Source organism: Perognathus longimembris, chromosome 1 (genome assembly GCF_023159225.1).
Source record: "Perognathus longimembris pacificus isolate PPM17 chromosome 1, ASM2315922v1, whole genome shotgun sequence".
Taxonomy (NCBI): domain Eukaryota; kingdom Metazoa; phylum Chordata; class Mammalia; order Rodentia; family Heteromyidae; genus Perognathus; species Perognathus longimembris.
Window position 1 is genome coordinate 52,850,427 of NC_063161.1, and position 24,557 is coordinate 52,874,983.

The following is a 24,557-nucleotide window of genomic DNA, read 5'->3' on the forward strand; positions in this document are numbered from 1 at the left end:
TACCAAAACAACACACAAGCAATTTTGCTGCTTCTGCACTCACACTTGCAGAAAAGGATATGAATGTATCAAAATTTTAATAGCTATTCTTCTTATCAGGTTAAAAGGACTTAAAATGTACAAGGCAGGCGTGGCACTAAATCTGAAGAGAGTTTTCCCTCTGTTTAATACTACAAAGGTCTGTGGAGAAAGAAAAAGAGAAATTATTAAAGCATGAATATAAATCACCAAGCAAGACAACATTGTTCTAGACAAGAAGTAAACTTACTCAAAGGTATTAATACTTTTCTTAACTCTCCAATTTTGGGTTTTTAATGCAAGAAACCTTAAGGGACCCTATCACCCTTGCCCTCATTCCGTTCCCCTGCCCCAGATTATATTATACATAGCCAGCATTTAAATGTATTATACCTAAGCTATCTAAGCCAGGTCATTAATTTAGGATTGGTTTACCTCAGTAAGTGATGACTTACCCACTACAATGTGCTGCCCCATGTTGTAGGAGCTTAGGCATCATCAAGTCAGACCTGGCCTTTGGGAAGCATAAATGCCAATGGGGAAGACAATCAGTATACAACTTAATGGATAACTGGATTTTGTAGACAAATTTTTAGATGTAGTTTGACACATAGATGATGATTTGTGCTATAGAAGAAAGAGAGCCCAGGGAGATGACAAGAATGCTGGGGGTAGAAGGGAGGTCAGACAGAGTTGGGCAAAGACTGAAAGTGAGAAAAGTGTTTCATTTGATCAATATTTACTTACCAAGTCTGCTCAATCAGGCTTTTAAGAGCTTCCAATATCAGCCTTGCCAAAAATCATTCAATTGAATTTCCCAGCATGACTCTTCCTATCAAGCTAAATTAGTTTGTGTCCTCAGGACTGGTGATAATAGTGCATAACTCTGGTCTTTATTCACAGTACTCATCCTACCCAGATTGCCTTGTCTTGTGAATTCAATTCCATTATTTCTGACCAACTCAATTATATTCTGTGCCAGGCCTTGTGCTAAGCTCCAGGGACACAAAACTGAATAGGGATACAAAACTGTACTTTCAGGGAAGACGTGTAGACTAATGATTAGGATGCAAGGTAAGCACAGTGTTCAATACAAAAATATGAGAGGCAGCAGTAAAGAAAATTTCCCCCTTTCGTAGCTAATAAAAAGGAGAGCAAGGGGCTGGGGATATGGCCTAGTGGCAAGAGTGCCTGCCTCGGATACACGAGGCCCTAGGTTCGATTCCCCAGCACCACATATACAGAAAACGGCCAGAAGCGGCGCTGTGGCTCAAGTGGCAGAGTGCTAGCCTTGAGCGGGAAGAAGCCAGGGACAGTGCTCAGGCCCTGAGTCCAAGGCCCAGGACTGGCAAAAAAAAAAAAAAAAAAAAAAAAAAAAAGGAGAGCAAGTGAGGAGGTGTTGACATGGGAAGGATTTAAAGGGAAAGTATGAACTAAGAGAAATTATTAAGTAGAGAAGGGAAAGGGTTAGCCAGGAAGGGGAACCTTATAGCTTGTATTTACAAAAGCACAGTAGCATACAATTGTGGGCTACTTTCAGGGAGTTGACAAGTCACTCCATGTTGATGGAGGATAAAACAGGGTAAGAGAAGCAGAGGCCTGTAACACTGGAGCAAGAGGGCAGGCCTATTAAACCAGGAATCCCTAAGGAGACCAAGCCAGCAGAAGAAACTGAGAACATATGGCCAAGTGTTGTATCATATAGTTTTTAAGATTTTAATTTATACTGATATTATGCTTATAATTTAAAACCAAGAACGTAAGACCATGTTCTATCCTATTGCTCAATGATAATCCTTGCTGCCAGTTTTTTGTATATCCTCCCAGAAATTTTCTGTATAAATTTAACCATACAGCTATATCCCTAAAGTCTCTTCCTCATGCCTGTAATCCTAGCTACTTGAAGTTCGAAAATTGCAATTCAAAGCCAACCTGGGAAGGAAATTCTGTGAGACTCTTGTCCCCACTAAACTACTAAAAATGTTATAAGTAGAGCTGTGGCTTAAATGATAAGAATGCTAGCCTTGAGCAAAAGAAGCTCAGGGACAGTGCTCAGGCCCTGAGTTCAAGCCCAGGACTGGTATATGTACATGCGTGAGCAGGTGTGCACGCATGCACGCACACATATACACACACATCTCTCCCTCAAATAGGATTTTACTATAAATACTCTCTGTACCTTGAATTAAAAAAATGAACCCCCACAAAGAAAATCCCAGGACCAGATGGTTTCACTAATGAGTTCTACCAAATGTTTAAAGAATTAACTCAAACTTCCAAAAATAGAAGAGAAGGGGACATTTCCCAACTCAATATATAAGGTCAGTATTATCCTGAAATGAAAGCAGACAATGATAGCACAGGAAAAGAAAACTAGACTGTTACCCTTTACAAATGGACAAAAAAAAAAAAAGCCTCAACACAAATACCACCAATATCACATCCAGATAAACATAAAGGATTGTGCACCATGACCAAATAGGACTTATCCTAGAAGTGCAAAGATAGTTTCATATATGAAAAACCATCAATGTAACATGAGAGATTAAAATAAAGGAGAAAGCTATGTGACCGTCTTCATAGATGTGTTTACCCTGCACCTTAATCATGTACTGAAAGATTTGACAAAATCTAACATCTTTTCATAATCAAAACTCAAGAAATTAGAAATTTAAAAAAGAAGCATCCCTAAGCTGATAAGGGCCATCTAGGAGAAACCCATAGCTAATGTCATACATTTTTTTTAAACCCCCATTCTGTTTCATGAGGTTTTGAAGCTTTTGAAGGTGGGAATCAACCTCACACTTGTACTCACAATTTCAATATAATATGCAGCTCATGCATTCCCATGCATGGTAGGCAGGTATTTATTTAAGTTCTTTCCCTCTATCTTCAGTGTTTTTCCTTTCTTAGTCTATTAGTCACACAAGTTTCTTCTAAGGAGGAAAGCAGTGCTAGTGCTAGTCTGGAGGCATACAAATTTTGGAAATGTCCAATGTACATCCTGTGTTGATTTGACCTCACTGTGATAATATTCTTTCTGTAGTAAAGTGTGCAAAAGGAAACAGTAGATCTGTGATGGACCTAAAACAGGTCAAGGACAGCTATGGCTCCATTTCTTAGCTTCCCAAAGAAATAAACAAGCCAGGACTTTCCCAAAGTCTCCTCTCAAAAGTATTTGTTTCCCTTTGTGTTTCTATAGGAATTCTCAATGCAAATGCCAGGCCTTTCAAATAAGCTTTTCTTTTCTCCGTCCCTCCCTCCCTTCCTCCCTTCCTCCCTTCCTTCCTTTCTCCCTTCTTCCCTCCCTCCCTCCCTCCCTCCTTTCCTCCCTCCCTCCCTCCCTGTCTCTCCCTCTCCTCATTTCTCCCTCCTCTCTCTCTCCCCATTTCTCCCTCCCTCTCTCCCTCCTCTCTCTCTTCTCTCCTTGTTTCTCCCCCCCTCCCTCTCTCCCTCCCCCCCTCTCTTTTGCCGGTCCTGGAGCTTAAGAGTCTCAGATTTTTCTGCCCAGGTTGGTTTCGAATTGCAATCCTCTCAGCCTACTGAGTAGCTACAATGACAGATGTGAGCCACCAGCGCCCAGTTGTAAGCTTCTCTTTCAATCACACAGTACTCCTAGGAAGTATGGGTGAAGGTGGGATTATTAGGCCTATGCTTCTTACAAAGACTCAGAAGAGGGATACCAACTATGAATGTCCTGCAGAAAAAAGCAGTATATTATGCCAAGCTCACCTCTTCACATCAGCTACTGTGCCAGATTAGGAGGCAGTTTCATAGCCTGTGGCAGAGAATAAACCTGGTGTGGGTGAATGGGAAATTTGAGCCTCTGGGGTACACTACATCAAGCAGCTAAGCAACAATGAAAGAGCCACTGGCCCATGTCCCAGGACCTAAAAACCACCAGGCCAGTCTTTTATGAAATCACCTAGCTACCTTTAAAGACTATGAGTGGGATTTAAAAAAATACCTATTCTTTATCTTCCACTGAAAAAGTACCCACTCTTCTCTTACTTTGGTCACCAGGCTGTCGGTGTCATGGAGGTATTTCCTATCACACAATCAATGCCTGCATACAGCAGGTGTTTCATGACCAAGTGTTGTCACTTGGTTAATGAACAAATATTTGGATTTTCTGAGCTGAGAGTAAAGGGAAGGAAAAAAAAAGCAAAAAAGGTGAGATTGTTTCACTTTCACTGAAGAAAAACATAAGTAGCTAACCTTCTGAGTCAGTACAATGATGGACTGACAAGTGGGAGATTCAAGATCCTGAAAAAAACTAGGTACCTTAAGTAAACTTTGAAACTATATATTTCAAAATAGAAAGGCCTTATTAGGGGCATTTTTTGGGATAAAGTAGAAATTTCACCATTTGGGAAGTGCTACAAATAGAATAAAAATAATTCATCATTATCCCTTTCTAAATATTCATACCCTATGTCTTTAACTTGTATAAAAACATGGACTTTCTCTATTATTTTTTTCCAGAACTTAGGTGTTTTTTTTCCCTTTTGCTCATGCTGGTGCTTTACCATTTGAGCCACAGCTTCACTTCCAGGTTGATTTTGGAAATAAAGAGTCTCACAGACTTTTCTGCCTAGGCTTGCTCAGCATCCTGAGTAGCTAGGAATACAGGCGTGAACTACCAGCGACTGACACCCTTTTCTCTATTCACAGAGAAAGAAACATAATACTCCACACTAAGCCTCCTGAAATAAAGGCACATTCTCTATACTTGAAGTAGAAAGCTATATTACAATAAGACCCATTTTGTCATTAATTAGATTTATAGACATCTCACTGCATATGCAGTTTTCATAAATGTAGCTTTTGTATCAAGCATAATAGTGTTTGGAACAACACAAGTACTTAAAGCTTAGGATTTTCCTTAACACTGGCTAACCCTCGTACTTGCAGTGCTTACGTGAGAGATAGAATATACCAGCATTGGCCTGCTCATGTGTAAATGTGCAGGTAAGTAGGAAGTGCTGTATGTGCTGTCTCTGCTGCAACAACTCATCTCTGCCACTGTGGTACACAAGTAGCCAGAGACAATGCATAAACAAACAAGAGTGACTATGTGCCAACACAACTTCATGAACCCTGAATTGCATATAATTTTCATGTGTTCAACTGCTTAGGAATATAAAAACCATACTTAGCTTGTGGGCCACACACACACACAAAAAAACACAAAACAGATGGCAGAGTTGACCTAGCCCGTAGCACACACAGGTACCAGTTTGATTGTTTCAGACTCATTGCACAGAAGTAATCTGAATAGCTTCTCTAAAGATGTAGATTCATAAATTGTACTTCCAGAGGTTCTGGGTAAATAAATCTGAGATGAATCATGTAATCTGTGACCACCAGGTCACAGGGAAGCAGCAGTGCACTCTTAAATTGTGAGTCTTTCTTCATCTACCTCTACCTAGCTGTATGACCTGTATGAGACTGCTTCTCTCCAGATCTCACTTTCCTCATGTATACAATGAGAGACAGGGCTGCAGGTTGGCCCTGCCAGGCCCACTCTAGCTCTGATATTTATGAGTCTACATTTTATAAAAATCACAGAACGTTCCAGATGAAATGTAACAACGCAGTAAACCATACATTTGAAGAGAAAGCATATTATGATTATTTTTCACATTTCATATTACATTGGGTAGAATTCTTCTAGGTTAGATATTTTGCATCCAGGAACCAGCTAACTTGATAACCACCTTTACGTCAGCAGAGGGCAGCCAGGAGCAGTCTCCTGGCAGACTGCACTAAATAATGCTTCTCTATGAACTCTCCTACTTCCAGCTCTGCTCTTCAGAGACAGTGAATGTAGAAAAGATAATGACTAGTGTTTTGCTTTGGATATAAAATGTCACCAAAGGTTCATGTATTGCAGGCTTAGACCCCGATGCAGTGTTCAGGTGGTAGAACCTGGGAGGTGTAAGTAGTCACTAGGGCATATTCTAGAAGGGTAAATGGTGTCCCTAGACTATTCTTGTCTGTCACTCTCTCCATCCTCTCCCATGAGACAAGCAGCTTTCCTCTGTCACACCCATCTGCCAAGATGTTCTGCTTTTCCACAGGCCTGGTAGCAATGAAGCCAGCCCACCATCGACTGAAACCCCTGAGACTACTAGTCTTTCCTTAAGTTATTTTTCTCAGACTGATGAGATACTGACTTTTTAGAGAAACATATAATTGCATTTTAGACCATTCCCATATTTTAATGAAATCTCTGCTATCATTGTTAAACTGTGTGAGATTTGCTCCTTGCTTGACACTGCTTCAATACCAATCCTTCGAAGTCTAGCAATAGGAGGAAGGATGGCAAGCTTTAGACTCTATGAGAATACATCTTAAGCAATGACAACTTGGTGCCCATAAAATTCAATACTATTTTGCCTAATCTATCTTAAATTAGATCTTTGTAAGGTAAATGAATTAAAGGAAAATTGAAATTGGACTGTGGTTTACTGCCCTAGGGGAAATATCAGTTTATAACAACAGCCAGTGAACACATTTGAGAACAAGGCCCATTAAGAGCAATGGAATAACTCTTAACAAATTATGGCATGGAGTATTAATAAATGTGTCATGTCGGCATAAAATGAGCCTTCTGAAAACCACAGGCTTTTCATTTCTAATTAGCAATGTGGGGTTTGGAATATACTATTCAGTGGCATTGCCACTATTAAATTAGGATGAGATGTTTTCTCTTTGGGGCTCACAATTAGGGGAAGGGATACTGCATGGCTAGGTACAAGCATATTCATATGTGAATCAAACAAACACATACACTGCAAATGAAACACAGCAAACACACACAGTTATCACAGTACTATAGAGAGGCCCACTTATGAGTATGTCCCTACCCCTACTCTTGAGATTTGAATACTTTTTTAGCCATACAAAAAGTATAAATTAGAACCGAGCTTTATGTGGAAGAGTAGTACTCAATGCAGAGGTAGAGTTTACTATAGAATAGAAAGCTTTCTAGAGAAACATTTATTACCTAGCTCCTGCCTGACTTTGGGATGCATAGCCCAGGACTCTCAACCAAGTTCTCTGCCTTCTGAGAGCTTATAATATTGTAACTCACTGATAACCTTCTAGCTCTAATGCACTGATAGGCTTCTAAAGATCTAACTAAATTATAAGAGGTCAGCTAGGGATTAAGATCCTTGGAGTCTATTTAGCTACAGTCCATCTGGTTATGACTGTCTCGAGAATCTGCATCCTAGATCTTAAAAATCTTTTAATCTCTAAAACTAGTTGGCCTTCTGTATTTTTTAGCTGACTCTGAGGCCTTAAATTCTTGCCAGCCTGAATCTATCATGTGTACCACACTGTCTCAAAATGATGTACTTCTTTTTTTTTTTTTTGGCCAGTCCTGGGCCTTGGACTCAGGGCCTGAGCACTGTCCCTGGCTTCCTCCCGCTCAAGGCTAGCACTCTGCCACTTGAGCCACAGCGCCGCTTCTGGCCGTTTTCTGTATATGTGGTGCTGGGGAATCGAACCTAGGGCCTCGTGTATCCGAGGCAGGCACTCTTGCCACTAGGCTATATCCCCAGCCCCTCAAAATGATGTACTTCTAATCTAGGCAACTGGTCAGTTGTCAACAATCAATGGCAATTTGGCATTCTCTTCTGAGTAAATGCGTGTGTGTGTGTGTGTGTGTGTGTGTGTGTGTGTGTGTGTACAATATAGTGAACAACAAATAAATGTTCTTTCAAAAGTTCTTTGGCTGGGCACTGATGACTCACACTTGTAATTCTAGCTATTCAGAAGGCTGAGATCTGAGAATCTTGGTTCAAAGCCAGCAGGTGCAGAAAAATCGGAGACTTTTCTCTACAATTGTTTTGTTTTGTTTTTTTTTGCCAGTCCTGGGGCTTGAACTCAGGGTCTGAGCACTGTCCCTGGCTTCTTTTTGCTCAAGGCTGGTACTCTGCCACTTGAGCCACAGCACCATTTCTGGCCTTTTCTACATATGTGGTGATGAGCAATCAAACCCAGGGCTCCATGTATACGAGGCAAGCACTCTACCACCATATTCCCAGTCCGAGGCCACATTCCCAGCCCTCTCCACAATTAACCAACAAAAAAAAAAAAAAAACAGAAGTAGAACTGTGGCTCAAGTAGTAAAGTGCTTGTCTTGAGCAAAAACAGCTAAAGGATAGTGCCTAGGCCCTCAGTTCAAGCCCCAGTACTGGTACCCACACACGTACACACACGTACACACACGTACACACACACACACACACACCACTTTTTTGTTTTAGACCGGAATGGTACATGCCTGTCATCCCACCTCCTGGAAGGTTGAAGTAGAGGATCATGAGTTAGAGGCAGCCTGGGCTATATATAGTAAGGTCTGCCTGGGCTACATAATGAGATTATGTTTTTAAAAAATTCCTTGTTTTAAAAAGAGAAAACTATAAAACAGAATCCAGATTCTACATGAGGCTATGAAGCATTTCAGAAACAAATGAGCTGTCAAATCAAAATGACTAACTCATGTTAAAGAGTGTTGGTAACTCACTGTTGATCTGCCTAATGGATCTCTCAAGTGAAATCACAATACTGTACTGTACTACAATGCCACAGCCCCAGTGTGTATGTAGCTCTATTCCCATAGTACCTGCGAAAGGGTAGGATTCAGCTGCTCTTAGAAAGACTGAACTAAATCAACAAAAACACTCCAAACTCTGTCTCTCACAGACCCAGTCAATATACCTGAGAAATAAAAAACAAAGATATGATCAGCCTGTTTACTTAAAACCATGTGTGCTAAGAAAAAATAGTTCATTATGAACTAAATACAAATGATTTTTAAAACCGTAAAATATCAAAACCATTCGTTTGGTCATTTAATTAAAGATTAAAAATGTAAACACACACACACACACACACACACACACACACACACACACACAGAAAGACTAAACTAGAGCTGGGCACAAATGATACAATGCTGTAATTCCAGCTACTCATGAAGCTGAGACCTGGAGGATCATGGCCCCAAGTCAGCTATGGAAGAAAAGTTTGTGAGACTCCATCTCCAAAATAACCACCAAAAAAGCTGGTCTGGAGGTATGGCTCAATGGTAGAGCTCCAGCAGAGTAAGCAAGCCAGCTAAACAGTGTGAGGGCCTGAGTTCAGGATGGGCAAAGCAAAACAACAAAAAAGAAATGCTCAACTAAGAAAGCAAGACATGATGACTCAGGAAATACCTAAGCTTATATTTCTATTTGAATTGTATGAATATTGAGAACTCTCAATTTTCAGGTCTCTACTCAGTGCACTGAGAACTGAGTAAGAGAGATTTCTAAATCCCATACTTTAAAAAATAATTTTAGACACTGATTTTACTTATGAATCTACTTGAAGAAATACTATAATAATAATATACATTAACTATGCAACTGACATTCTCCTAAGATGCTTTATAAATAACCATCTCACAGCAACCACTCTATGAAACCAGTACTATTTTATAGATGATAAAACTTAGGCAATAGATTAACTTGCTCATGACCACACAGCTAATAAGTTGTGAATCTTAGGAGCAAAACAGCTAAATACCAAAGCCTGCATTCTTACTTACCATTCCACCCTGCAATGCAAAAAAAACAAATTTCAAGACAATTGATCAAATATGCTCTTCACTGCACAAAGGGCTCTACCTAACCTCTGTTGACAGAGTGAGTGGCTAGGAGCATTACTAGGGTCCAGATTTTCTAACTTTCAAGTAGAATTCAAGCCACATCAGATCATCTGGTCTAACCCTCAGATCAATGAAGAAACCTCTTTTACTTTATCCCTTTAATATTCACAAAAAGAAGAGCCCTCAGGTGCCTCAGAGAGTTAAGCAAGTCTTTCTGGTCTTTTCCTCTGGTCAGGCTGAAGATAATGCTAGTAGCACATCTGCATTTTCCAAGTGCTTCTGCACACGTTTCCTCTTTTTGCTGGACCTTGTAACCCCATGCCCTACAACCCACATTTGGAGCACCTGACACTCTTCCTGCCACAACCTGGTCACAGGAAGCTACACCTGGCAGAACAGCAACACCAGGCACTTGCTTGATTGCTGAGCCAGCTCCCAGGGGCCAGGCAAATCTGAATCTCCTCCATGGCCATTCTTCCTCACTGTCCTTCACTAAGAATTTGCCTTTGAGCCTGTTCCCCATTAGCTTCTTAAGGTATATGGACTACAGTTGCTCAAGGATAGAGTAAAATGCAGGTTTATTATATAAAACATATATAATTTTTTACTGAATTGATATTGTAGGCCTATTCTTGCTTTCTTCTCTCAGAAAGCAGCTGAGTAGATGGCTGAAAGGCTGTGAGGCCAGAGACTTGGGAGTCAAGGCCAGCTCTGTGGCTTACTAGCTATCATGATCTTAGGGAACTTTGGGTTGTTAAGATTCAACTTTTCTTATTGATAAAATGACTGGTCACACATACTTTATCAGGTGGTTGTGAGAATAAAAAGGTCACCAAAAGTCCCTAACACAGTGGCTGAAACAGATATGACTTTGCTGCAGCTCTAGGGATGGCATTCCTGTTAATTAATATCCAGGCACTGAACACACATCAGCAGGGCACTGTGCACAAACTAGACCAGGAGTGCAGAGGACTTGGGAGGTCCCTGAAAGCTGTACTGGGGCATCATGAATCCCAGAGTTTATTTCAGACATGGAAACTGAAATGGGGAGAAAATAAAATCTGCTCAATAGGTACTCATAGGAATCCAATCTTCCTCTCTAACTTTATCTCCTCTTAACAAACCACCCTATACTCCAAAATTCAGCATCTGTTGTGTTTCTTAGCCTCTGTACACAGTTTTCCTTTCTTGACTACTCTGTCTCCCCTTCAATAGAATATTAAAAAAACTTCAATAATTTAAGGTCCAGCTCAAATATCACTTCTTGTACAAATCCAAACTACACAGAGGTTCTCTTATCCAGGCAGAATGGTTATCTGCAAGAAAACAAACAACAAATGCTGGGCACAGTGGCTATATCTGTTCCTACTTACTGAGGAGACGGAAATGTAACGATCAAGGCTCCAAGTCAGTCCAGGCAGACAAATCTGTGAGACTCTGTTCTCTAATTAGCCAGCAAAGCTGGAAGTGGCTCAAGCAGCACAGTACCAGCTGAGAGCAAGCAAGAGTGTAAAGCCCTTAGTTCAATCCCCAGTACCAGCATACACAAAAACATATGCACATACACACATTCAAAATGCTTTCTAGCTGTGCGTGTGTGTGCGCACGCGCATGTGTGTATGTCCTTTATACACTATTGGAGGGAATGCAAATTAGTGCAGCCACTATGGAAATCAGTATGGAGGTTCTTTCTTTAAAAAAATTATATGATACTGCTATGCCATTCTTTGACATATACTGGAAAGCATGAAAACCAGTCCATAACAGAGACATCTGCACACCAAATTACAATAGCCAACCTATAGAATCAGCTCCTATCAACAATATAATAAATTAAAAAATGTATCAAGTTATCTATCTATCCATCCATCTATTTATCTAATACGCACAGTGGCATTTTATCTGGCCATAAGGAAGAACAGAAATTATGTTATTTGCAGGAAAATGGCTAGAACTAGAGGTCATGTTAAGCAAAATAAGCCAGACTTAAAGATGCACGTTTTCTCTAGATTTAAACACAGATGCATGCATACACACATATACAGACAGAGAGACAGACAGACACACATATACACAAAGAAGCAGAGAGACTATTTGGGGAGAGGAAAACAAGCAGTGGGAGTAGAGGGGACAAGGGAAGGTAATTGGGGGGTAAATATAACCAAAGCAAATTATTTACATGTATGAAATCCACTGATTGTACAAAATATTTTTTAAAATACCACTTTCTGAAGGCAGCACCACTGAACTGTCTCAAACAGAAGTATCCCACCCTTCTATGTATCCCCACAACACTGTACTTACTCTACAATAGCAGCTAAGAGAATACTGTCATTTTATTTATCAGTATCTCTCACTGAGATTGGTGAAAGCAAGGATTTTCCAGCTACTGTTACTTTCTTAGCTTAGCAAGAAGAGTATATGAGGCCCACTGACATGGGAGATGGTTAATTCGTGTGTGTTTAATGTATGAAGAAATCCCTTAGACATTAAGAAATTACAGGCTTACACCTGTAATCCTAGCTACGTAGGAGGCTACAATCTGAGGAACATGGTTGGAAGTCAACCCAAGCAGGAAAGTGTTTGAGATTCTTATCGCCAATACCACTGAAAAGCTGGAAGTGGTGCTGTGGCTCAAGTAGTAGAGTGCTAACCTGAGCAAAAAATGCTTAGGAACAGTGCTGAGGCCCTGAGTTCAAGCCCAGGGACTGGTGCGTGTACGCACACACACACACACACACACACACACAAATGATAAGGCTAATAAAATCAAGGGACCTGTAGCTATATCCTGCCTTTAGTTAGATACCCCAACTAAAACAATATGGTTACCTTTTCTCCTCTCAACTCACCCACCATAAAAATTCTTTTTACCTTGAAATGTTTTCTTGCCTTTACTATGCCTCAGATATTACAGTAAAGATGTGGTAAGAAACAAATACATTAAAAACAGCCACTGTACTAACTTGCTGTTGAAGAAATGAAAAAAATGATAGGCAATGCTTTAAAAATAACAGTGAAAACACAAAACAAAGTATCTTTCTGCACTATCCTCTACAGAGACAGAGCATGGCAGAAAGACCACAACTGTTAAACTCAAACATCCTAGAATGAAAACCACATAATAGTTGAGGAAACTTGAACAAATAAGCTAATGTTTCTGAGCTATACTTTCTTTTACTTATTCTTAAAGATATGCATCATTCTACTGTATGCATCTCCCTAATACCGATGATCCTCAAGCATTATAGGCAAATGGGGAGTTAATAATGACATCTAGTATTCTCAATTAGGGCAGAAGATTAAAAAAAGAAGATAATAGGTTTGAGAGGAGAAAAATGAATTCCACTATGAACATGCTAGGTCATTTGTAGGAAGTCCAGACAGATGTGACTAGGAAGGTACTGAATACTGGAGAAGCATCCTTGACCACAGACAGAATCAGGAGGCCTCTAGGGTACTGATAGAAGGGAGGAGATCACCCAGGGAGAGTGACAAGTGAGAGGATCCTGGGTCAAGGACAGAACTCTGGGGAGTATAAATATGGAAGTGAAAGGTGGGAGAAAGAAAAGGAAAAGAACCTGAGATATAAGGGCAGTTAGGCCAAGGAAGTAGAGTAGCAAGAATCAAGGATAATTAATGGTGTTAAGCACAGAAGAGCTGCTCAATGAAATAAAAACTTAGAAGATGCCCTAGGTGTGTCTATTTGAGATCTTACCTTATCCTGTAAACATCATGGAGGAGAAGGGGAAAAAGTAGTCACACTATGAGGATTGAGGAGTAAGAGGGATATGGAACAGGCTTTGTGTATGTTCACAGACTGGAGGGAAGAAACTAACAGGAGAGAGAGAGAGATAAAAGACACAGAAAAAGAAGGTATAATCAAGAACTTGAAGGCCCTGAGGCAGTAGGGAGGCAAAGGGAAAAGGCAGGAGAGAGGAACTGGTCTTGAACACTAGAAAGGCATCCTGTACCTGTAAATGGAGTATTTTGTTCAAACTTGATTCCATAGGTAAAAACTTTGCAGTCTCAATTGTATCTAGAATAGGAATGCATCTTCACAGATTTACAAAAAAAACTCTACACCTCAAATGCCAACTCCAATCTTAATATGAATTAACTGGGACTGCATAAAAAGAACCACTTTCAACATTTCTATGAATTAGACAAAAATTAGTAAGAGAAGTCTTACTCTCCTTGACTAGGGAAGGACTTAAATATAGTTAATTATTACCAGAAAACTATCAATATCATAATCTTGAGACATTTTCCAACATGAAAACAGGTATTATTAAATAACTCTACTCATCAAGTCAAATTTTATTAAAATAACAGGATTCTACAATTCACATCCTGGAGAAGCCAACAGAAACTAGTTCCTAACACTAGCCACCAGTGAGACTTTTGTAGCTATGATCAACTGATTAACATAATCCTAGAATTCAAGTAAAAGCTGTACATATGTAGCTCAGAACTTTGGGATTACAATTTAGTGCTTATAAAAAGCTTAAGAAGATTTGAGGCTTGTGTATGAAGAAAATGCTAGGTTTATCTGCAGGTACCCCACAGCTCAAACAGATTCTAAATTATACTGGACTCCCACCCATGTTAGAACTGACAACTAGTAGAATCAACAGTGACAACACTGGCTCTTAAGCAACTCACAATATTTGCTTTAGGGGGCGGGGGCTGGTTAATTTAAGATAAGAGTCTCATGTACTTTCTTGCCTGGCTTTGAACTCAATCCTCAGATCTCAGCCTCCTGATAGGTTTACTGGCATGAGCTACTGGCACCCACCAAGGGTTCTTTTAAAGACTACAACTTGCTACTTGTTAAATGCACAGGCACTGAATATTTGAGAAAACATGTATCTTTTGATTTTACTAGACTCTCCACGTTCAGTCTTTGTTTCATGTTAAAGCAGCCTAAACCAGGGAAGTACTTGACCACAGCTGGAGTATATTATCTTCATTAAAGGATTTTACTTCTTTTTGTATGTTTATTACATGTTTCCCTAGCAAAAACTAAGCTATAAGAGTATATCAACTTCTGGTTTGTTCCCCAGGGTATTGAACCCCCCACAATCAATTACAATATCCTATCACAACATCTCTGTACTACTTCTTAAACACATCTATTTCCCTTAATTCCCAATTTAGACCCTCATTACCTCATGGCTGGCCTCTCTGTCCTATTTCTCTTTTTTTAGGACCCATCTTACACATCACTACCACACTCACCTCACAAAGTAGACTACAAACCACATACTCTTACTTCCACTTAGCACTCTCAGTAAGCACTTCATTGCTTATCAAGCAAAGACCAAACTCCTGGGCCTTACTTTCTCAGCTCTCCATGACTAGGCTCCAGCTCCTTCTCAAGCTTCTCAGTTATTCCCCACATTCCAATCAAATCAAATCTGTCCTTTCATTATAAATTGTGTCCTTGTCTCTCTGCTAGGATGATTTAGTCCACCCTTCGATTCTAAAATCCAAAATCCAATTTAAATATCACTACTATGAAACTGTCCCACAGATCCCTCATCAAATGTGATATACACATACTACCTGCTACTACATTGCAAGCTACTTAAAGGTAAAGAAAGGCCTTTGTTAATCTCTCTTTTCTCCAAGAGAACTGAATGCCTAATTTAAAAGAAGTACTTGCTGAGTGAATTTATCACATTTATATGACACCACCCAAACGGATGCATATTTTCTATCAGTTTCTATCATTTCCTTTACATTCAAATAAGAGGATAACTCACAGAAGCAAACAGTAAAACACTTACAAGTGGGATGTTCCTAATAGAACATTTGTGCAATACACACTTGTGTATCAACAAGACATTCAGCTAGAGGCTGTTACCTAGTGACAAAGTCTTTTCTAAGATTCTGTGATAAAAATGATAAGCCCGATGGCAACTAACACTGATCTAGCCCTCTGAAATGTACCTAAAACATCAGGAAACATAATTAGACCCTAAACATAACCAATTCTTTGAAGAAGAAAAGAATCATGCTGGTAATTAGTATTCTAGTAAAATTCATTTTGGAAGAGAGGAACATTTTCATTACAAAAACATGTCCTAATAGCACCTTTTATATCCATAGTACTTAGAAAAGTACTGCTTGCATATACATTATCTTATAAGGTTAATGAACTTATTTAACAAATATTGATTGAATGTTTACTGGTGAGAGGCCACTGCTCCCACTGATGAAGATATAAGGAAAATAAAACAAATATAACAGATATACCATATACAAATGTTAAGTCCTATGAGGAAAATGAGGCACATTTGGGGTAATTTTATTTAAGCCTGTCAGAGATTATCTTTACAGCAACTCTAAAATAGGTTGGATATCAGTTATTAGTAAAATCTTTCTCTTAGGGGAGGTAGAGTCCTAGGGCTTGAACTCAGGGTCTGGGCACTATCCTTGAGCTTCTTTTTTCACTCAAGGCTAGCATTCTACCACTTGAGCCACAGCACCACTTCTAGCCTTTTCTGTTTATGTGGTACTGAGGAATCAAACCCAAGGCTTCATACATGCTAGGCAAGTACCACCAAGCCACATTCTCAGCCCCTATTAGAATTATTTGAGTCTTCTAGATTGGTGAACAGTTAAATGACATGCCCAAGATCAGCTGGAATTAGGTGGGAATGGGATCAAAAGTAAGATTTTCCAATTCTTGGTCCATTGCTGAAGGTAAAAAAGAAGAATCTGACTTAGGAATGCTTAATTTCCTTTCTCTTTACTTGATCATGTTTGAGTAGGGAGTAATAACCCTATATATGTAATCATTCATTGAGCACTCTGAAAACAGCCCACTTCTCACTGTCTCATGAGCATCTGTTTCAATTTGATTTGCTGAATAAAGTTAACTGAAATATCCCTTTATTTTCCTGTATTGTGGAAACAAAACTTAACTATGATATAAATCAAAATTTTACAAATATGTAGTTTTAAATTTAAAACAGAAAGCAGCATCTAGGCTGTGCTAAAGTAGGTAACAGAATAGATCATTAGTAATACCTCAAATCATGCCTCTCGGACATAAATCTCCCATTAATAGCCTGGCTCTGCTCTGTACACCTGGTGAAAGTGTATAAAAATAAGAATAGGAAGGAACATTTGCCAGGAACTCATGGAAGTGGGGGGGGGGGTGAAAGAGAGGGAGGAAAGGAGGAGAAACAAAGAAGAACAGAGAGAGAAAGATTGACAGATGGAGATTTATGAGTTTTCATTTGAGGAAGTTGATGGTACTAATATTTGTGAAGTAAGGAGAAAATTGTAAAGATTGTTGGGAAAAGAGGTGCCCTAAACTTAATGAAACTTAAAAACCACCTTTTTTTCTGAGATGAATTTAAGACCTAAATGAATTACAAAAGTTCAGAAGGAGCAGGAAGGGAAAACTGGGAGATAACAAGGGAAGGGGTGACGCTGCCAAAAAAGAAATGTAACCCCTCTATATATCACCTTTATAGTAACAAGAAAAAAAAGAGAAAGAAAGTTCAAAAGGAGGTAGTATGAAGTCTGGTGCAGGAGCATCAAGGTAGGCCATAAGCTAAGGACATGAACACTGCACTGGGCCTAGACAAATGGGTAGATTTCCAAAAGGAAAAGTTAGAAGAACACAGTACATTCCAAGAAGAGGTGAAGACACAGTAAGGAAATAGAAAGAAGTCTGCCACACCTAAAACACAACATGTGATAGGCAAGGGTATGAAATACAAGCTGAGAGCCAATGGCTTACACCAGTAATTTTAACTTCTCAGGAGGCTGAGATCTGAAAGACAAAGGTTCAAAGCCAGCATAGCAGAAAAGCCTATGCGACTCTGTCTGCAAAGTAACTGGCAAAAAGCAGGGCCGGAGCCATGGCTCAAGTGGTAGGGTACCAGTTGAGCAAGTTAGATGGACAAGGAAATGCCAGTACCATAAAAAAAAAAAGACTCTGTGACAAGGGTGACCAAATGCAGCAGCAATACTAGACACAATGTTGGAAATGAACTATTCAACTTGGGGCAGGGGTTGAGAGGGGAAAAAACTGGGAGAAAAGGCAGGAAGAGGCAATACTGTTCAAAAAGAAATGTACTCATTACTTGACTTATATAACTATACATCACCTTTACAATAACAATAGAAAGTTAAAATTTTTAAAGGTGTGAAACACAATTAGGAAAACAAAGAAAACAAAGGTCAATTTTATTGTGCTTATTGTAGACTACAGAATTTGAAACAGAATTTAAATAATTTGGCCCAGGTGGGGCAAAGCTGAGGTTAAAACCAAGGTGTTTTTTCCATTACACCATTCTAGTAGCAGACTGTTGTAAAAAGGAGATAATACTCCTTTAAAAAGTAATAGTAATTAAAAGGCGTTAAATTTGTTAGTCTCAAGATTGCATGAGAACGATTGCAGAAATGTTTGTCTAGGGCTTCTAGGTAAATGGGGATAACATGAACATATTCCTCTTCCTTAGATGCACAACAGCTCATTGCATTGGACTCTTTAGAACCCACCTCAAGGACGCTTAATAATCACAGCAATTATTATGGATGCAAATGAGGTTTTCTGTTTTCAATATTTGTCTGTCCAGCTTCAGGAAAAACTGTACCATTTGAGAATTAACTAAGGCTACTGAAAAATTTAAAGAAGCCAGGCATGGTGGCTCACACCTGTAATCTTAGCTACTCAGGAGGCTAAGATGTGAAGATCACCATCCAAAGCCAGCCCAGGCAGAAAAGTCCCCCTGAGACTCTTATCTCCAGTTAACCACTCAAAACCCCAAAGTGGCACTGGGATAGAACACTAGCCTTGAGCACAAAGAGGTTCAGAGACAGTGTCCAGGCCTTGAGTTGAAGCCCCACAACCGATAGGTTACATTAGATAGATAGACAGACTGATTGATTGACAGATTGATTTAAAGAGCGGGAAACTAGGAAAATGTGATGGAGAATCAGAGGCATGAGTTCTAGTACTGGTTGTAGCAGTAGTGCTAGCTTCTGACAAACTGTTTCACCTCATAAAATTCATAAAATGAAGACATTAGAGGATGTGTAATGCTATCAGATTACAATTTTCTATGACTCTAACTGGACTCCACTTTTCAGGAAAAAGTCTATATGAAAAGTTGAAGGTAAGCTGAACTTTGGGAAGCCATATAAATGCTGAATGCAGTTAGAATGTGCCACACCCATCAGTCCTATAATTTGCATATTTTTGTTTATAAATCTTTCAACAGGGCACAACTATGAAATAAAAAGGACACACCAATGATCAATTCTAAGAGGTGGGAAAAGGGTACAAACCAATTAGGAAGTAATTCTTTCAATCGAACCCTATACTCCGTGTGTGTGTGTGTGTGTGTGTGTGTGTGTGTGTGTGTGTGTGTGTGTATGTGTGTGTTTAAGACTGTGTCTCCATATTCATAGCTGGTTTTTAATTCACATCCCCCTACCTCTGTCTCCCAAGTGCTGGGATTACAGATATGTGTTACTAAGCCTGGCATTTTAATCCATATACTTTCTTACTGCCTACTCACGATAGTTACTAGAATTATATATGGCCATTTAAAATTCATTATGTTACTATTATGCATTAGACAGTATATTCTGTAATAAAGAGAGAAATTCTGAGCAGCAGAAAAGAAAGTCCTTGATCTGATTCACTAAAAAAAGTTGTGGAAGGGGCTTGGGATATGGCCTAGTGGTAGAGTGGTTGCCTTGTATACATGAAACCCTGGGGTCTCAGCACCACATATACAGAAAAAGCCGGAATTGTGGCACTGTGGCTCAAGTGGTAGAGTGCTATCCTTGAGCAAAAAGAAGCCAGGGACAGTGCTTAGGCCCTGAGTTCAAGCCCCAGAACTGGCAAAAAACAAAAAAAGTTGTGGAAGAAGGAAAAGAATTTAGAATTGACATTGATAACTTAAGATTTCATAGTATGACAGAAGATAAAACAAGGAACAAAATTAAAACTTAGGCTTAAGAAAACAGTGGGAAGAAAACCATGAACAAGGATGTATAAGTCAAGTTCCTGAAAAAAAATATACTTTCTTTGGATTATACATACATAAAGAAATTCTGGGAAACACTGTTATCTGTGGTTACATGTGCAGGGAAAGAAAGCGGGGAGATGAGGGACAGGTATAAAAGACAGACTTTTTAACCAAACACCTTTTCAAATCAGTTAAATGTTCCTTTGTAGCAAACATCTAACAAAAAACTCAAAGGTAATAGACAGATAGACAGACAGGTATAGATAGATAATAAACAAGTAAATAAGTAAGCAAGCCAAAGAAAGGAGCCATTAGAACAGAGAATCAAAAGTCACAAAGAAAATATGAAAGGAATAGTTCTGGGAAGTGTGAGGCAAGTCAGAGAGCATGATCCAGCCTGGGAAAGTCAAGGTGAAACCAAGAAAGATCTTAGAAGCTCATGAGAGCCAAGCAGCACCATCTGAAAACAAAGTACAGTATCTTGAAAATGGAGTACACAATTTTTATGGCCCTGGGTTCCTTAGGAATGAAATCTATTATGAAAGTTTTACTAGTAGAGAACTAGTTCTCTATTACCCCTACAAGAAAGAAAAGAAAATAAGAAACTAGATTCAATGACAGTCACAAAACGAGTCAGAAAATGAGGCCTGGGGAAAAGGTAAATGATTCCACTGGTACAATTTAGTGGAAAGAAGAAATTATATTTTGCCAAGAATTATTTAAGGCAAATCTTGAAAAACAAATGTAAAGATGTAAAATGTCCTTGTAAAGCCATTTCCACTCTTATGATTTTTTGATTTGTGGGTTAATTCCCAGTGTGCTTCTGTATAAGAGAGGCCTTCCTAATTTAGCCTAGTGCAAGACTTAATTAGTAAAAACTGTTGTAATGCAGTGAGGTTCTGCAAGTACACATATGTATGTGTACATACAAATTAATATATAAAACAATGTATACACACATATATGCACATATATTATATATATATATATATATTTTAAATTTTTTTTTGGGGGGGGGGCCAGTCCTGGGGCTTGGACTCAGAGCCTGAGCACTGTCCCTGGCTTCTTTTTGCTCAAGGCTAGCACTCTGCCACTTGAGCCACAGCGCCACTTCTGGCCGTTTTCTATATATGTGGTGCTGGGGAATTGAACCCAGGGCCTCATGTATACAAGGCAAGCACTCTTGCCACTAGGCCATATCCCCAGCCCTATATACATATTTTTTTTTTTTTTTTGGTGTGGGAACTCAGGGCCTTTGCTCTCCCTTTGCCTATTCTGGTGCTTTACAATTCGAACCAGACCTCTTCTTCAGGATTTTTGCTGGTAAAAGTGTCTCATGGATTTTTCTGCCTGGGCTGGGTTTGCACTGCAATCTTCAGATCTCAGTCTCCTGAGTAGCTTGGATTATAGGTGGCAGCCACCAGCACCTGGTTTAGCATATTACTGTTGTTATTATTTTGTACTCATCCTGGGGCTTGAATTCAGGGCCTTGGCATTGTCCCTAAGGTTTTTGCTCACTCTACCACTTGAGCCACAGATCCACTTACTACTTTTTGGTGGTTAACCGGAGATAAGGATCTAAAGGACTTTCCTGCCAGGGCAGGCTTTGAGCCATAATCTTCAGATTTTAGGATTACAGGTGTAGCTATCAGTACCTAGTTAGCATATTATTTTCAAACAACTGAAAATTTCCTCATTAAAAGAACTTTTGAAGTGCTAGCAATATTCTTTCTTGACATGGTGCTTGTTTGCTTTACAGTAGTCAATAAGCTTTTATAAACTTTTGTGAATGCTAGCATAATAAAAAAAAATTTAAGACTCAAAACTATAACAAAGGTTATCATTTCCAGGGACAATTTAACCTACATAGAGAACAAAGGCTAATGTTGGATTTGCTATCATGAAGAGCCATTTCCCTAATGGAGCTCTGCCTACCAGAGAAGAATACCCATCAGGGTCTGAGACCCACTCTTTTTAGGGAGTCTTTGACCACAAGCCAGGCCACTGAAATCTGGGGCACTAGGAACAGAAAGAGGCTATTACCTAGGGCATGACTCAGGAAAAAGATACATAAAGAAAAACAGAGCTCAGGCAAGTAATGGGTCTATATGTTTTCATATCTTATATCAGGTTTAAGAAAATGAAACTTAATTTGCATATGAGTTGAAAAATAAACAGTTCAAGGACCAAAGTGACTTGAATTCCTTTTGTGGTTTGTTTTTCTTCATTTATTCTCCCCCACTAAATTTTTGGTGGTAACTTAAATTGTAAATAATAAACATATCCTGCTTTATTTTATCTTGTTTTATTCTTAAACTTATAAGATTTAAATTACTGGTTCCATTTTTTTCCCCTACAAAGTCGCTGTTCTGAGTTGTAATACTTACTTTATGCAGAGAACGTTTTAACTACTTTCTCTACAACTACAGCCAGATCTCTTCCTTCTGCCCCATTAGCAAGCCACAGAAGCTAAATTTTCTTCCAGAATTGAAAGGCTAAAAAGCAATTTAGTTAAGGATAGTTTGTAAGGGCAGAGACAGTTTAGCTTGTAAATATGTAATAAACCCATTCCCCCTCCTCTCATCTGGAAAATCCTATCAGTCTAAGTCTTTAAATAACATGTTGAATGAGTGGTCCTCTAAAACAGTGTAGATGTCAGTCCAAGACTTAATGGCTAATTATTTGGCTGATCAATCATCCAGGAGGCTTTGCTTCTCTATTTGTACTTGTTTTAGGAGAAAATCATAAAAAAAACTTTAATATTTGGTCAAATATTTTTTTCTGAAAGTTTCAACCCACTAGCCAAATGAAGACTGCATTTTTGTTTTGGGTTTTTTTTTGTTGGTCAGTCGTGAGCCTTGAACTCTGGGCCTGGGAGCTGTCCGAGCTCTTCAGCTCAAGGCTAGTGCTCTACCACTTTGAACCACAGAGCCACTTGTGGTTTTCTGGTGGTTAGAGATAAGAGTCTCACAGACTTCCCTGTCCAGGCTGGCTTTGAACCATAATCCTCAGACCTCAGCCTCCTAAATAGCTAGGATTACAGGTGGGATCCACTGGTGCCTGCTTGAAGACTGCTTTTTCCTTCACCTGTGTTCTCTTGTCCACCAGAGTAGAAGAATTAACTTTGCTACAATAATCTACAGACAACTGCATTATCAAGACCAAAGGTCTGAGGGGGGAGTGAGGGAGGGGGTAACAAATAGTACAAGAAATGTACCCATGGCCTTAAGTATGAAACTGTAACCCCTCTGTACATCACTTTGACAATAAATAAGTAATTATTAAAAAAAAAAAAAAAGACCAAGGGCCTGGAGTTTTCCTTCTTGGCCTGGTATTGAAGAGTGAAGGTAAATGAAGAGTGAAGGTAAATCTTACTTTGAGGCAGCCGTGACTCCATTTTGAAACCATACCATCTTGTTGTTTATGTTGGACTGTAAAAACTAGACTTGTTTGTGCTGAAACTGTTGAGCTGTAAATTCCTTAAACAAAGCTATCTTAAAGCCAGCCAGGCCCCACTCTGTGCCTGTAACCTTGGGCCTGCACAAGCTCTGAGAAATGGCCATGCTGGCCAAAGATAAACAAGCACTGTGAGCCCACTCAGGCCGCCAAATACTCCACCTAACAGGACAGGTTGTCAGAACCCAGACAGCCGAGAGACTGTTTTGATAACCTCTGTCCACCTTGGAATGCTGCCCCTAGCCCAGAGCCAATGAGATCTGTAAACACCTGGTTACTGTAACTTTGTGGTTTTTGCCTTTATAAACCCTGTAAAATTTCAGCTTGGGGTCCTCCTCCCTATCTCTGCTGCATTGGTGAATGGGACGAGACCCAAGCTGCAGCTTGCCTGAATAAAGCCTTGCTTTTGCATTTCGGAATGTCTGGCTCTCGGTTGTCTTCTTGGAGGTCATCTCGCGACTTGAGGCGTAACGGTATGTTTCATTCTACTTCTGTCATCAACAGCAATACTCTCATGTCACAAAGAAGACAAGAGTGTGATCCTATCACCTCTACTATATTAACCACAGGTTCTTCTGAGACTCCAAGGGTCTGTACTGCGTAAGCTTTTTTTTGACTTTAATAATAAATGATCCTTGTTTCATTTATGGCCACTTTCTTCTTTCTTTCTTTCTTTTTATTTTGCCTTCCTTTTCTCCTTTCTTCCCTTCCCTTCCTTCTCTTCCTTTTTCTTTTTCTCCTGCAGTGTTGAGGACAACCAGGGTTGTCACATAAGCAAGATAAGCAGTAAGTGCTATACCCCTAGCCACTATTCCCAGCCTCTATATTTTCTTTTTCTGATCCGGCCTTGAGCCCAAACCAGAAGATTAACAGACTTGACAAGCAGGAAGATCCACAAATGACTCTTAGCAGTAACTAAACAGAAGATTTAACTCTGAAAAGCAGACCTGAAAACAAAGGCTAGCTACTTCCCCACCTCTAGCAGAGGCATGGCTTCCTCCCCTTTCCTACAGCCTGCCAGGGAAGGGGCATTTGCAGCTGTACCTCCTCCAACTCACTTTCTGCGTCAAATAGTATGGGTCAAAGTCCTCCAGGGGAACTGCAACCAGGCCTTGGGGGATGTCTCCATAGATGAAAGGCAAACTCTTCCCTGCTTCCAGGTCACTGTTTGGCTTGGGCTTGCTGTCCTCATCATCTTCCCGGTGACTGCCATCAGCCTTTGGTGGTTTCTTGAGCTTACTCTCAGCAATGCGCCTCTCGATGTTTGCCAGAGACTCAGGGGTAAAAGGCTTGAAACTATCAGGGCCTGGTGGTGCGAGCAGCTGCGCTGCCATCTTCTCATCCTGCAGCAGCTTCGTTACTTATGCTGCGTCCAGGACAGGTCAGCTCTGGAAGAAACAGCAACACAGGCAGCATTA

At 39.7% G+C, this 24,557-nt stretch overlaps 1 protein-coding gene across 1 annotated transcript in view; it reads right to left on the reverse strand.

Moving 5' to 3' along the window:
* The window catches only part of Scn8a (sodium voltage-gated channel alpha subunit 8), a 189,449-nt gene that overhangs the window by 101,448 nt on the left and 63,444 nt on the right, over positions 1-24,557 (reverse strand). Inside the window, exons 2-3 of the mRNA XM_048364197.1 lie at positions 24,198-24,527; positions 62-180 (exon numbers count right to left, since the gene is read on the reverse strand). Of these exons, the coding sequence (XP_048220154.1) occupies positions 62-180; positions 24,198-24,473 (395 nt within the window). The 5' untranslated portion in view covers positions 24,474-24,527. The remainder of the gene's footprint in view (positions 1-61; positions 181-24,197; positions 24,528-24,557) is intronic.